The following is a 14,703-nucleotide window of genomic DNA, read 5'->3' as shown; positions in this document are numbered from 1 at the left end:
GTACAGTACGGTGGATATTTATTGTCGTCTTCTTGGGGTACATGTTACGTCATAGCCGCCAGGATGGTTGAGTATGCAAAGCATTTCTCATTCTGTTGTAAGATAAACCAAGATGGCAGATGTTTCATTGTTATTTATATCTGAATGGATTTTTCGGTCAAGTGTTTGCACCCTACCGGGCTCGACAAAATACTGCATGCAAACTCGAAGAATCCACCCGTACTTTAACCTCAAATGTCTAATAAGATCTATACACTAAAAACAGATACACCTACTTGCAAGAACGTTGTCATATGATATTAGAACATTAGTAATTTAGTGAGAAAGGAATACATTAAAAGACAAAAGAAAAAGTTCAGCTTCAGTGATCTTCTTTTGTTTTTTAATATAATTCCTATCCCACTAAATCACTAATGTTCTATTTTCGTATGACAACGTTCTTGCAAGTAGGTGTATACAATATAATGGAATATAGAAATGAAAGAATTAAAAACTTTGATGAGGATGAAACCAGTACTCGATATTAAACTCGACATCTCGATTCTTGGAATCTTGAATCAACCCCCTGTGACTTCGTGTAACTTCTCATATCCGAAATTTGCGATAATCAGAGAAGTTTCTTGTCTGTCTGGCCTGAATTTACGTAAAGCAAAGACATAATATCATTTTTACGCACCTCTTTGCATTTTCTAGTACTGTTGTGGGGTTATTTTATCGGTTTACGACGGTTAGTTCTCTACTTCCGCCTTCTTTTCACTTCCAAGATACAGCGTCCTGACGTCACGCGAGCCACAGGCTTCCCATCATACTCTGTGTTCAACCACAGGAAGCCCATAATACAAGCTTTGAGAACTGAATGTAATTTTAACGAAAAAATAACAATAAGAGCCAATATTTACTCACATGAAGTGTTGTTTACGTCGCCCTTGTCCTTTAGTAGTGATTTCGAGCCATTTTAGCGATTTTTTTTTTTAATTTCCCTTCAAAAAATTTTTCTAGAAAGCTTGTATTGGCTTCCTGGGGTTGAACAAGAGAAACGTGGGCTTTGGGTACGAGTTGTAGACTACTCGGTCTACGCGGTCGGTACGGCCAAAGATGCCTCTGCCAAAATGTGACTACGTCACTTCCTCATCCAATCAATCAATCAATCAATCAATTTTTTATTGTTGTTATTAAATGCCATTAACAGATAAAATAGTGGTGACAACTAGTAGAACTAGCGTAGACTGCGTTGGTGTTTCTGAATAAAACAGTAGTAACTTGTAGATAAATTGGATCATCGCAAAAAGCTTTGTGAAACTGACGTTTCGGACGTTACTCCTTCGTCGGGGTAAGTGCAGGACTAACGAAGAAGGACTAACGTCCGAAACGTCAGTTTCACAAAGCTTTTCACGGTGATCCAATTTATCTACAAGTTCCTACAGATAAAATATATAAGTTATAAGAAGGGCCTTGCGCTTTTCGCAATAGTTTTAGCCATTCCCCTCCCCTGTCGTTGGATTTGCATGATGCCTGGTCGATCCTGTTGGTAAAGTTTCTCTGCACAAGAAGGATACTTATTCAAGCCCTTTTAATATGATTTAATACCTATTTCAAGACTTCTGGGTTTTTTAGTTCCGTTAATCAAATTTCTATCGTGTCTTTGAGTTTTTATATTAGAGTGACAGAACCCAATTATCATCGATTCAATACGGCTGGGTCCCTTGTCCCAAGTCAGTTCATCGTTTTGATGACAAAACATCAACAGTATAGTCATAACTATTATTTATTGAATTTATTTAAATTCTATTACAATCTGTTTTATCTTATAAGCTGGTGGGCTTATTATGTCAGTCCCAAAGAGCTGGTCAACCCTTATCATATGTACACTAGTGGGAAATTTGATGAGACTTCTATGAGACACGTATAAAATGTATAAGATAAAAGCTAAGTAAGATCCGAGTGTTGTTTATCTAAAATCTAAGAACAATTGCTACTTCTATTTTAAAAACATTTAGCGCGCAGTTCACCTCAATCTTACGTTTTTCTATAGTCACCAGTCGAAAGCTTCTTGATTAACAGTTCTGATCAAAGAATTATGGATACGCACGCCTTGTCCAGTAGAAGCGTGCGTTATAATGTAGCCGTATTATATTATATGCATTTTCACCATTGGCGGGAAGATTCAACCGTAAAACCTTATTTATCGAGATATACTTTGAAACAACCTATGGGCTGATCTAAGTCAGGACATGGCTAAATCACAGATCAAACCCTGAAACAACCTCTGGGCAGATCTAAGTCAGGGCATGGCTAACTCACAGATCAAACCCTGAAACAACCTCTGGGCAGATCTAAGACAGGGGACGGCTAACTCATAGATTGAACTCTGAAACAACCTCTGAACTGATCTAAGGAAGGGCATGGCTAACTCACAGATCAAACCCTGAAACAACCTTTGGGCAGATCTAAGTTAGGGCATGGCTAACTTACAGACCCTGAGAACCCCGTAGCAAACTCTACTCCCCATGTGATGTAAAGGAGCATGAGATTGAGGCGAGTACACTACTGCTACACCACCCGCTTTCCTCCACCCTCGATTTACCACACAAGAGAACGTTGCAGTACGCCTAATTTATAAATGCCGAGGTTTCCTAAAATTTTGTCCAAATTCCTTCTCAATAACCTCTATTACATCATACCTTTTCATTTTCTCTAATTTCCCACACAATTCTCTTATAGTGAAATTATCCCCTCTCGCATAGCATGCCCACTCCAGTAAGATACTCGTTGGGCTCTGAGGAGGGTCAGGTTCAAAGCTCTTATATGTGTTGTAATCGATTCCTAATTCAGAAGCCAAATGTCTCCAGTTTTTAAGAGCTGCAGAACTCTTATTCAGCATGTAGCAGATGGAGCACATTAGATCGCTGTGGAGTGGTACCACTTCCATCATCTTACCTGATGAAAGAAAAGACAGGGATACAACAAACAGTTGTTTTAACTGTTTAAAATTATCTTGGGTAAGACCTTTTTTTTCAGAAACTTTAACCCTGGTTAATCAAAGCGGTTAAAGTTGTTGCACTGCATGCACATGTACACTAGGGTTCTGGCATCACATACTTATGAAAATGGTTGCAAAAATACCCTCTCATTCCTTGCTTCTTGCTTTTTGTACTTTGTAACCACACTTACTTACTAAAATGAAATGAATTTTCTTCTAATATATACCAAAGCTTAGTGCTTATTAAAGAGCCTACCTGTTTCAGTGTCAGTAAAAAGATCTAAAACATCTACTCTCTTAATCTTTTCCATCTTTTCCTTAAATTGCTCAACAGTTAAACCAGGCATAGTTGAGTAAATATATTCAAACAAGGCTTCTACTGCATTTGGAGAATTCCCATTCCCAATTTCTTGTAGTATTTCTCTCTTTACTCCAAGCTTTAGTCCAAGATATTTCCAGTTTTTTAGTACTCTTGACTCTTTGTCCAGCTTTGTTGCCAGTTCTTCCAATACATTTAGATTGTTGGTTATTTTATCACTCACTTGGCAATCTCTCTGATGTGCTGTTGAGAAAGCATAAATATTGTTTATGATGAATATGGATGAGAAACAATATTCTGCAACAAGGACAAGCTTTTATAGAGTATATCCAAGTCAACGCCAACCAACTGGCTCAGTTGGCTGAGAATCAGACTTTCGTTTGGAAGGTTGTGGATTCAATCCTCGACTGTACCGACACTAGTTAAGGTCTTAAATTATTTGAATAGAAAGTGCAGGTTAGACTTTCAAGTGGCTTGTTTTTTTAAATAGCGCATTCCCAATCCCTCCATAAGGATGTATAGAAACTGTATATAACCTGGCAGCTAGCGACCACCCTCAGTGTCTATACCTCATAATAACCCCCTTCATGATCTCATCTTATATGGAAAAGAAGACTGAGAGCAGTCCCTCTATAATTTCCCTTGTCTATCTGTCTGTCCGTGTTGATTGGCCAAGGAAGGTTGGTTACAAGGCAAAAGTCCCTGGGGGATGGGGCTGGGGAGGGAAGGATGAAAAGAAAATAGAGAATATTTTATATCTAATGGAAAAGGATGTTACTGTATATTAATCATAAAATCATTTCATGTCATAATTTATTACTTTTGATCATCAGATGATATTTATTTTGGTATTTAACTTGATCTTAATTTACCTGGAATAGCTTTCTCTATGACTTCAACAGCATCTTTTCTTTTCATTTCATTAAGAAATGCTATTACTTCATTAACAGTAAGGTTTTCTGTGTGTCTCCAGCTGTTTAAAGATTCAAACAGCAGTTCTGTTGGGCTTTCCATGGTTGTTCTTCTACACTGTGCTCTGATATTAGGAGGTGCATTAAGTTCACAAGCAAGGTTTTCCCAGTTTGCTAGGACAGAACTTCCTCGGTCAAGCTTCAGAGAAATTCTATCTTCCATTTCCTTCGACAAAATATCTGAAACTATACGTTCAATCAATTCAAATAAGAAGATATTAAAAATTAAAACTATACTCTATACTTTATGTGTATGAGAATATATATGAAATATATATTTGCACTGTGGTTGTAATGTATCAAATTGAGCTGATGCTCGCAGTGTATATGAAGCAACTTATACAGCTGCAAATTGAAAGACTCTGAAAAAATTCTGAGTCTTGAAAATTCTGAGTCTCTATACATTATCAGGAATAAAGAGTGACATACATGTAGGTGTAATACATAATCAATTTGTTTGCATTTTAAGGGTTCAATCTGTGATTTCTTCATGCCATGACTATGACCAGCCAAGAGGTTGTTTCATGTTACAGCATAACCCTGGGGGGGGGGGGGGGGGGGGGGCACTCCCCTATATTTGCTATACGGGTATGTGCCGCCCTATAGGGTATGGTTTTTCGGCTTTTGGGTCTGGGGGAGGGTATCATTTTTTGACATTTTGTCTGGGATAGGGTATCATTTTTGTCTGGGATAGGGTTACGATTTGGCCGTTTTAGCCTGGGATAGGGTTAAGGATTTGGTCGTTTTTGTCTGGCGAAAAGGCTACGCTTTGTGACATAGGGATAGGGTTAGGGCTTTGAGGTCCTGGCGGCACATCCTTACCAAAGTTGGGGTGGTAGTTACCCCCCGGGCAGCATATTTAATTACTTTTGAAGAATATTCATCAATACATACCTAAAGGCTCAACTTTTGACTGTGCTTGTTCTTGAGCATGCACATGTAGTGAATGCTCTTCTGCCTCTCTTATGATGTCTGGTACATCAGGATTCTGAAGCTTTGCTAAGTTCATTGAATTTGCCTTGGTGTGCTCAGAGATAGAAGTCTTTTCACTCTGAAGTTGCTGCTCATCGGTCTTATCTCTTACAGTGGCATTTATTATTTCAATGTGTTGCAACTGTGCTACTAACTCATTATCTGGATCCCTCAAATTATTGCTTGCCCCAGATGGCACATTGTTATCTTGATCTGACACTAATGACTCATGCAAGCTCTCATTTTCACAGGCAATATTTTGAGAGCTCTCCTCAGAAATGGATTCTCTTTTTGTGTTTTCTTCTGAACTTAATGAACTTCTCAAACTTGCATTTACAATACTCTCATTCTTGGAATCTTCTTGATGGTCTGGTTTCTCTAATGTGGATTCATTATTCATGCTCATCCCTTTTTTTCTCTTTCCTTTTTCCCCTTTATTTAACTCTTCTTCATATCTTGAAGGAGCAGTTTTGTTTGCGTGATTTCCACTATTACTTGGACCCATATTTGCATCATCTTTACCCAATTCTTTTACGCTGGAGCTTGCTGCTCGCGAAGTACTACAACCTGGTCTAGGTTCTTTGTGATTATCTACATTATTGTCTGGTTTTTCTGAATTACTTTTCCTGCGATCCTCTTCTGAAAATAAGTTCAAAATGATTTATTTGCAAGTACAATCTAAGCACAAACTTTTAAAGGTTGAATTTTAAAACTAGATATCGTACTACACATCTAACCTATTAAAGCAGAGAATATAACATCTTAAAGACAAATTTAACTATATGCCTTATTGTCATCAAAACATCAGGAAACGCAAGGATAGCTTTTAAAATAACAAAGGACAATCAAACATAGGTTAAATTCATGAAAGAAATTTTGTGTAAGTCCTATTAGGCGTCATACAATACCTCGTTGTTTCTTGGAAACCTTTTTTCTGAACCTTGACATTAATGAAGCCATATCCTCAATTTGAGTTGCCGTACAATCTAGATCAGGTTATTTCCAAAGAAAACTCTTTTTAATAGGATATTATGATCCTGATTTTGACCATAACCTTTCCCGGAAGTAGAATGTCAGACTCAGCTCACAACAACCAGGCTTCGCAACAGGAAACCCATTTCGCAATTTTCAAATTTATTCAAAACTACTTCTTAATATTTTCATATTTTCATATTTTCATATTTTAATATTTAACGTTAAAACGTAAAAATATTGTCAATAACCTATAAGATCAATAACAAAATTCACGATGTATTTTTTTTTCATTATTCTATTTATTTCTTCATTTTTGAAAGAATATATGTTTTGGGCTTCCTATGTTATTGTACCGAACAGTCTCATGGGAAGGGAGAAAGAAAAATGTTAAAGTTTGCAGAATTTCTTTGTTTTTGTTCCGAAATTTTGCTGGAAAAAGCTCTTCTAAAAGCCACCAAATAACATGCAGGTATGAAATACACGTCTAGAGATATTGAGTAGTGTTTAAGCCGTTCTTAATTACTCCCAAAAGCTTTCTTTATAACGCTAAATGTAAACCAAATGTTGTAGTTTTTCAGAGCCTTTTGGAAATCACTTTCATTTTGACAAGCATTTGAACTTCAAAAAACGAACTCCATTGTTTGAAGTCATTTTAATATAAACCCTGTTGACAGCGTACAGTGTTTTAGGTTTGAGGGTAAATTTTATTAAGTAAAATAAGGGTAATTCTATGTGATTTTTTATGTTTCTGCTTTCAGACGTACTTCGAATTTCCTTGCATATTTACAGATAACATTTAAAGAGGCTAGTCACAGATATTGCAGTCATGGCAACAGCCTCGGTAGTGCCAAGTGAACAAACAGAAAACATGGTGGACGATAACTCAGGAGATCAGGGAAATGGAAGTAGAGCTACGTTCAACAATAAGCCTGTAAATGTGGTGTCTCCAATGACTGTTCCTCTACCAGAGAAAAAACTCTTAGATGATAGAGATGGGCAAATTAAGCAGGAAACTATGCCTCCAAAAAGTACATTCTTGCTTGAAGGTATTTCCCAATTTCTTTCCTCGTTCCATAAAATTGTTTTTAAATCCATGTATTGGTGATTCATTTTACAGTGAGGATCAATTAACACTCGAGCCATGCCGGCATGGACACTTTAAGGGTCATAAGCCTTCGGTTTCTCTTTTAAGCTGCCTATACTATCCTTGAGAAAGATATTTTACACGAAATTCATATCCATTGTATTGTAAATGTATTGTAATTATCTTTTATATTCCTCTTTAGAGTGCAAATTATATACCCGTGAAATAGATAGCTAGCTAACTAATTACTAACTTTGTGCTATTGGTTGCCTAAGTCTAATTAGTCAAAGAAATAGGCGAGCCGTGACGGGTGAACTAGTGCACGTGTGCTACTCAAGGGCGTGCATTTTAAAATATATTTTTAAGTACGCTTGCAAAAACTGAAACAATATTCTATCGTACATGCTTTTCCTTCGTATAATTTGACATGTTCGCATTTTCGAATTCATATCTGTTAAACAAACAAGTGAACTTGATTCTTGTTTTATGACTTGATATTCAGCTGATGACTGTATAATCTTCAAATTGTCTAGTGTTTAAGTCATTGCTTTTTCGTTCTTAAAGCTAAATTACAAACAAAGATAGTTTTTCTTCATTAATTGTCCACACTGCGGGCAGAATCAAAAGTGGCGTTCTACGAAGCTCAAACAAGTAGGGCTAATACGGTTCAAGCAAAATGGTTTTTGGACTGGCCAAAGCCAATACGCAGAAGACACCTGGAGTACTGGAACACAACATGCACATTGGAGTAATTTATGCCTTTCTCGCCATTTCCAAGGAACAAGTAAGAAGATTTTATGGAAGATCTTGGCGAATTTATATTTAACTTGCTTTTTAAATTATCTAATCAATAACGATTTTGATGTTCTACAAATTTTAATTATAAAAAATATAAAGATAAAGATGGTAGAAAACAGGTTCATTTGCATGCTGGGTCTTTTCTAGCTATAGTTGTTTGGGTCTTGATTAATTTGTTTTAGTTTATAAATGCGTATTGTCTCGATTTTTAGCAAGATACTAAACAAATAAAAATGGTAGAAAACACGTTCATTTGCGTGCTGGGTCTTTTTTAGCTATAGTTGTTTGAGTCTTGATTTGCTTTAGTTTATAAATGCGTATTGTCTTGATCTTTATAGCCTGCGTCACATCCGCAATTTTCTTCGTAAATTTACGAAGAAAATTCCGGATGTGACGCAGGCTAGATCTTTAGCGTGATAAAACAAATAAAAATGGTAGAAAACACGTTAATTTGCGTACTGGGTTTTTTGTGTCATGATTTACTGCAGAATTAAATGTGCTTCTTGTGTCTTGATTCTTAGCTCAATTCAATAAACTTGTTAGAAAAAATGTTCATTTGCGTAATGAGTTGCTACTCTAGTAAACACCTGTGCCCTTGTCATGCCTCACTGAATTCTTATGTGTTGTCTAATTAAGCGCTAACTATCTCCTATTTAATCCTAACTGTTTCACGGGTATATTGCACTCTATACAACATTTTCTCAATAAATAATCTCTTGGATGGAATAATAATTAAAATGATTGATTGATGGATGGATTGAAGGGTTTCGATCACTCGGTGTATTTGAACTCAATGATTCATAGTTTGGAGGGATTAAAAAAGTCGAAATTCCAGGAAATAATAACGTGAAAAAAACTTGAAGTGTTCACCATTTGAGTTTCCTCATTGTAAGTTGTACTGTATCTTTTTTTCATCTATCCCTTCAATTATTTAACATACTCCAACCTCTCTCTCCCCTTTCCTCCCTCCCTTGATCATCCCTTTCTGTCCCAGCTACTTCCAGTTCTCCTTCCCTCCCTTCCTTCTTTCTTTCATTCCTTTTTCCCTCCTTTACTTCCATTCTCTCTTCATTCTTTCCTTCCTTTCTTCCTTCTTTACTAGTCATCCACTTTTATTACATTTTTTTATCTGTTAATTTAAGTCTGACTCCTGTTTTTCTGATAAAATCTTAAAACAACTAATTTCAATTCCTCTTTAACCAGATCTACATTTGAAGGATTTGGTTCCAGAGGGTAGTACGCTTGCATTCAAAATTGCCCAGATGCTGAATCGTGACAACAACAGGATCATACGCAACTGGAGACACTTAGCAGAGTCACTAGGAGTACCAGCAGATGTCTGTCTGTCTTTCACTTGTGACCAAGAACACAGTCCTACAGAAGATCTCTTCAATTATTTAGCTACTTACAACGCTCACATGACAATTGGAGAACTTAAAAAATTATTAAAAAGCATGAGTAGAAATGATTTGGTTCAAATTCTGGACTCAAAAGGTAGAGTTAATTATTGGATGGACAATAATGTAGGCAAGAAATATGTGCAGCATTTCCTATCTACATGTATGTATTACTGTCATTTTTATAAACATGCAGACTCTGTAGATGGGAGCTGCATGCTGAAATTTGTTTTTTTCGCTGCTGTCAATCAAAGATAAAATTTATAAAAAGATAAAATATTTTATATTTATTCAGCTGGTACCTATCACATTTTTGACTGTCGGCAGCGAAAAACCAAATTTCAGCCTGCAGCTCTCAGCTCTACCAAGTTCACATACTTATAAAAAGGGCAGTAAATACAATATTTGAACATTTCTGATATACAGTATATTGTAAAATTAATCAGGACCAGGCATAGCTCAGTTGCTTAGTAAGCTGCCTTTTGAGCCAGAGGTCCACAGTTCAATCCTCGGCATCTCAACGTCTGTTTCAACTTCTCTCTATTCCCGTGTAGCTTTATTAGGCCCAGTATCATTAGATTTGACACATGTAAAATTTGATATCTAAATTGGGCCTTAAATAATACATATAACACAAGTGTTTTTTCTTTATTTCTTCACAGGGATTTCTAACAATGAAAAATTAGATTTGCATCTAGAAACTGTTGACACATTCAAAGAAAAGCTTGATATTCAATCAAGAACTCTTAGCTGGACGCAGCTAGCTATTAAATGTAGGATTCCAAAGAAAACTTATGCAAAATTTGGAAAACCTAAACTTGGTCCTACATCACAGTTGTTCTTGCACATCAGGCTGAATGACAGTTTTGAAAATCTGTCCATTAGAGAGCTGAAGAAGCATATTAAAGACATGGATAGATATGATGTTGTTAGGGTTTTGGAACATAATAGAGTTCAAGGTAGGTTTTATTCTTCCTTGAATTTTTTACACTGAAGAAGGTCTGAGATTGGACCAAAATGTCTGTACAATGTCTAGCTTGAAAAATAGGTCAGGGGAAACTTCAATTCAAGAGGGGTAGGGGGACCTTCCTTTGGATTTCCTTCACAAAATCTTAAGTTTGCATACAAACACATAACGTTGTTTTATTTTTAAATTGGACTACAGTTGAGGTGAGCAGTAAAAGATTGCAAACTAGATCGTATTCATACATTAAGGACGTTCACAGAGAAATGTAGTTACAATCAGAATTTTTTTAAACTTGGCATAAACATACCCCAACATATTCTTGTTCAAAAAATGAAATAAAAAAATGAGGGTCACGGAATTCGTTTTTTTTTTAACGCTGTGGGAAAATGGTACTTATAGAGGGGAAAAAACATGCGCTATAGAGCAACCTAAGGGATCAAAGAAACAGTTTGGAAAAAAATTAAAACATCAAAGAAATGCAGAAAACAAATTCATGGCCATCAAATATGACTTTCTTAACATTTTGGAATTAAAAGCATGTAAGTAAGAGCTAGTGATATAGTGATAAGGATATATAAAACTTTCAAACCATGCGATGAACTTAGTCAAAATGTGTACAATTCGAATTCATTAACAGGTGGATTTTCCCCCTTAATTTGGTGTCAATCATTCCCTTGCAATCAGAATTATTTTAGATTTACATATTTTTTAGATTTTGGTAGTATCTTTATCTTAAGACGAAGAAAAATGGGGGTCACCAAATTGGTTTCCCAGATATTTTGCCGTACAGAAGTGTAAAATGAATTTTCTTGATATTTTGCCAATTCGTATAAGGTCATCACAATGAGTGGAGCGCACTAAACTCATGCGTAAAAAGGCTGCGCATGAACAATGCCTGCGAACATCCTTAAGTGTTCCCCAAACTTAACATTTCGAATATCACTTGCTTCTTTTAGATGATGCCTTGGTGAAGGATGTGTTCAAAATCGATACCCAAATTTTGGATGAAACTAGTGAATTACTGGACAAAGATCTCAGGTCTACCAAAAACTGGAGGAATCTTGCTGTCAAATTAGGCATCCCTAATCATACTTACGAGGATTTTGATTCAGCCAAGGGCAACAATAAGAATCCAACAATGTTGCTTTTGAATTGGCTGGCAATTAGTCAGCCACAACTGAAAGCAGTTGAGTTCATTGAACATCTAAAGAAAATCCAAAGAAATGATGTGGTTGAAGAACTGCAGAAGGAAATGCCAGCAGGTAAATTTCTGCAAAGGGTTTGAAATGATACTTTAAGTAATATATACAGTATGAGTGGCTGTGTTGCATCCGATATATCCGTGTTATAACTCAAGGCGTAGCCGAGAGTTTGTACATTGGATACAACATGGACACGAATACTGTAGATTGCTTATCAAACGTCTAGGTTAGTTCCTTTGTGTTTCACTAAAATTTTCAAAATTAAAGTGAATCTGCCCAAGAAAATCCAAGTTAAAGTTTATGCAAATGAAGACAATTCTGTATCTGATTTACAGAACTCTTCACGATCGTGATTTCTATTGTGTTTTCCTCATGAATTATTAATGAGTTTGATAAGTAATATATAGTTTACAATATGAGCCACCGATCTATATTGGCTTTCATAACAAGCCAGAGGCTTTTCTAGGTTATAAAAAAATTATAAAAAACTTATATTTAACAACCACCACTCCCCATGCGGGGCTCTTCCGTGAGGTTCCCTCCACATGCACTACCACTACATTCTATATTTACAACATACAACACTTCAACTCAAATGTTGCTTTTTAAGGAGAGGAGGAAACCAGAGATCCAGAAGAAAATCCTCCTGGCAAGGGAGAGAACAACACAACAAACAAACTCAACTCACATATAATCCAGTCTGAGCCAGGGCTCGAACACGGACCATAATTTCATGTTCGACAGTGAGTTTGATGTAGAAAACCCATGTTAAAGTTGAATGCATAATCAGGACAATTATGTATCCAATTTACAGATTTCTCCTGGGTGACTGTTTTGTGGTTGTTTTTTTTTTTGTTTTTTTTTTCTCATTAATTTTCTATATTTGATAACATAGTTCCATAATTTATTATTTTTATCATCATTATCATTATTATTATTATCATTATTTCATTATTACTGTAAAACCTTGTCACTGATTGACTGAAAGACCTCAATACATGCTTTACTTTCAGTCACTATAATATAAAAAACTGGTACTTTTATACTATATTTTCAGCCTTAGAAAGAAAAAAATTTCAAGACATTGTGGAGGAGCAATCTGTAGTAACTTGCCAAGGTTCATGTTTTCAAGGCAGCTCAGCTGTTTCTGATAGCCTATGTAGTAACCATTCTGTCGACGTCAGCTCTCTCAGTAAAGAACAACAACTTGATCTAAAAGTCACAAGCCTTCCTCTTGAGATCTTAAGCAAAGTTTGTGCAAGGCTAGATGCTGAAGACCCATTCTTCCATGACTATCGTATGTTTGCTGAACGACTTGGTGTCAGGAATGAAGATATCCGCATTCTTGAACAGAAAAAATCAAAACCAACTATATCCCTTTTGAATGAATATAAGCTAAAAATAAAGGAATTCCTTAAGATCTTGAAGGCAATTGAGAGAGAAGATGTAATGGAGGTTATAGAGAAGTGGCTGAAGCATGATTCTAAAAAGAGTGAAAGTCCTCTTGAAGCTTAACTGTAAGACAATGAAAAAACATTTAGGCTAATCCAGGGGAAGAAGAGCCACTCTGTGGAATCCAATGTTAATTCCCATTGGGTAGTTCCAGAAATTATTCATACACCCCTTACAGAGGAATTTCTTTAAAGACACCCCTCCCCTACCCCCCAGAAATTCCAATTTACTTCCATACAAACTCTGTAATTTTTGTTCTTTCTATGACCCTGCCTCCACCCTTCAGAAATTCCAAATTTCTCTATGGGTGGGTTGTGGGTATGAATAATTTCTGGAACTACACTTTATAATTACTATTATCTATAGTCAGATCATCCAGTGATTTGCATTAATGATGCTAATGCTGTAGCTGCTGTAATAATTTGATAGTTTTAATTAGTATCCTACTCAGCCGCTATTAGTATTGACACACACCGCTCACTCCCCTAAGTAGCTACTTAGCGGAGTGAGCGTTGCATGATACTAAGGCTGCATTCATAATGTATGGCAGAGGGGGGAGGGGGCATTTGAAAATTTGAAATGTCCAGCAGGCTAGGGGCAGATCCAGGAATTTGTTCAGGGAGGGGTGCTGTGCACAAAGTTAACCCAGGGAGGAGTGCACCCCTTAGAATCAAAGGGAAAAAACATTATTTTGTATTGGTTATCTTCAAAGTATAGGGGCACAAAGTCGAATCAGGGAGGGGTGCGCTTTCACCTGGATCCGCCACTGTCCAGAATAATTCTTAACAGCACCCTTAAAGTCATGCAAAAAAAATACGATCCCCCCAAAGCAAGGCTTGTAGCTTCTTCCAACAATGGTGCATCCCCCCATTTTTCTGATAAAAATTTTCCCGTCCCCCCTTTTTCCTACCAAAATTTTCTCGGTTTCCCCCTCAATTTCACCTGCCCCCCTGTTATACATTATGAACGTAGCCTAATATCAGCTGTGTAGGAGACTGTAGGAGTTTTAATAGGCAAGGTTTGATAACTTAAAGTTCAGACTTGAATGCTAGGCTTTATTCGTATGGTAATTCATGTTTGGTACAAACATGTGAACCGGCAAATTAATGTACCATATATGACATTCCTACCTTTTGGCAATAATTAATTCTTTTGTATTTTATGCTACGATGAAAGAGGGACAGCCAGATTTCTAGTATGGATTAGCAAGCAATCCCACCCGGCCTACCCCCCAATGAAAAAATGGTCCCTTAATATATAGGGTCCCTTATCATAGACAAACTATGTGAGAGTATTCTGTACAGTCGATAAATATTTTACTGGATTAGGATTTTACTGTACTAGGAATAGTAATGCCTATGATACAAAGTCAGTGAAAATAATCACAAATATTAATCACAATTTTGTCGCACTGTCAATATATCACTTTTATCTTGATAAGACTTAGAAAGTAAACCTAGTATTATTTGTATGCATTAACTAAAGTATGTTGGTCCCCTTCTTACTCCCTCTGTGTTGCGCTTTCCGCCACCCTCGCCCCCACATACAAATCACAACCAGCTCTTTGTGGAAAGGGTGTTGGTAAG

At 36.5% G+C, this 14,703-nt stretch overlaps 2 protein-coding genes across 4 annotated transcripts; one reads left to right on the top strand and one right to left on the bottom strand.

Moving 5' to 3' along the window:
* Nucleotides 1-1,759: 1,759 nt before the first annotated feature.
* LOC116291978 (uncharacterized) lies at nucleotides 1,760-6,306 on the bottom strand. 2 transcript variants are annotated; one of them, XM_089025267.1, is made up of 5 exons: nucleotides 6,151-6,306; nucleotides 5,165-5,881; nucleotides 4,172-4,456; nucleotides 3,237-3,542; nucleotides 1,760-2,937 (listed from the first exon to the last, which is right to left on the bottom strand). In XM_089025267.1, the coding sequence occupies exons 1-5, from the start codon at nucleotides 6,200-6,202 to the stop codon at nucleotides 2,615-2,617; spliced, it is 1,683 nt and encodes a 560-aa protein (XP_088881393.1). In that variant the 5' UTR covers nucleotides 6,203-6,306; the 3' UTR covers nucleotides 1,760-2,614. The 2 variants fall into 2 exon arrangements, with proteins under 2 accessions (XP_088881393.1, XP_088881394.1); XM_089025268.1 differs by having other exon boundaries at nucleotides 5,165-5,878.
* A 266-nt stretch (nucleotides 6,307-6,572) lies between these two features.
* Nucleotides 6,573-14,518, top strand: LOC116291967 (uncharacterized). 2 transcript variants are annotated; one of them, XM_089025177.1, is made up of 6 exons: nucleotides 6,573-6,686; nucleotides 6,976-7,263; nucleotides 9,303-9,593; nucleotides 10,159-10,455; nucleotides 11,420-11,725; nucleotides 12,723-14,518. In XM_089025177.1, exons 2-6 carry the CDS (start codon nucleotides 7,044-7,046, stop codon nucleotides 13,178-13,180), a joined length of 1,572 nt encoding a protein of 523 aa, XP_088881303.1. In that variant the 5' UTR covers nucleotides 6,573-6,686; nucleotides 6,976-7,043; the 3' UTR covers nucleotides 13,181-14,518. The 2 variants fall into 2 exon arrangements, with proteins under 2 accessions (XP_088881303.1, XP_088881304.1); XM_089025178.1 differs by having other exon boundaries at nucleotides 6,595-6,686; nucleotides 7,007-7,263.
* Nucleotides 14,519-14,703: the final 185 nt, after the last annotated feature.

Source organism: Actinia tenebrosa, unplaced genomic scaffold, assembly GCF_029948245.1.
Source record: "Actinia tenebrosa isolate PJP-AT-01 unplaced genomic scaffold, QUT_ActTen_1.0 PGA_scaffold9__36_contigs__length_13948895, whole genome shotgun sequence".
Lineage (NCBI taxonomy): Eukaryota > Metazoa > Cnidaria > Anthozoa > Actiniaria > Actiniidae > Actinia > Actinia tenebrosa.
Note: the sequence above shows the minus strand (reverse complement) of the source record. Positions and strands in the feature narration are given on the sequence as shown.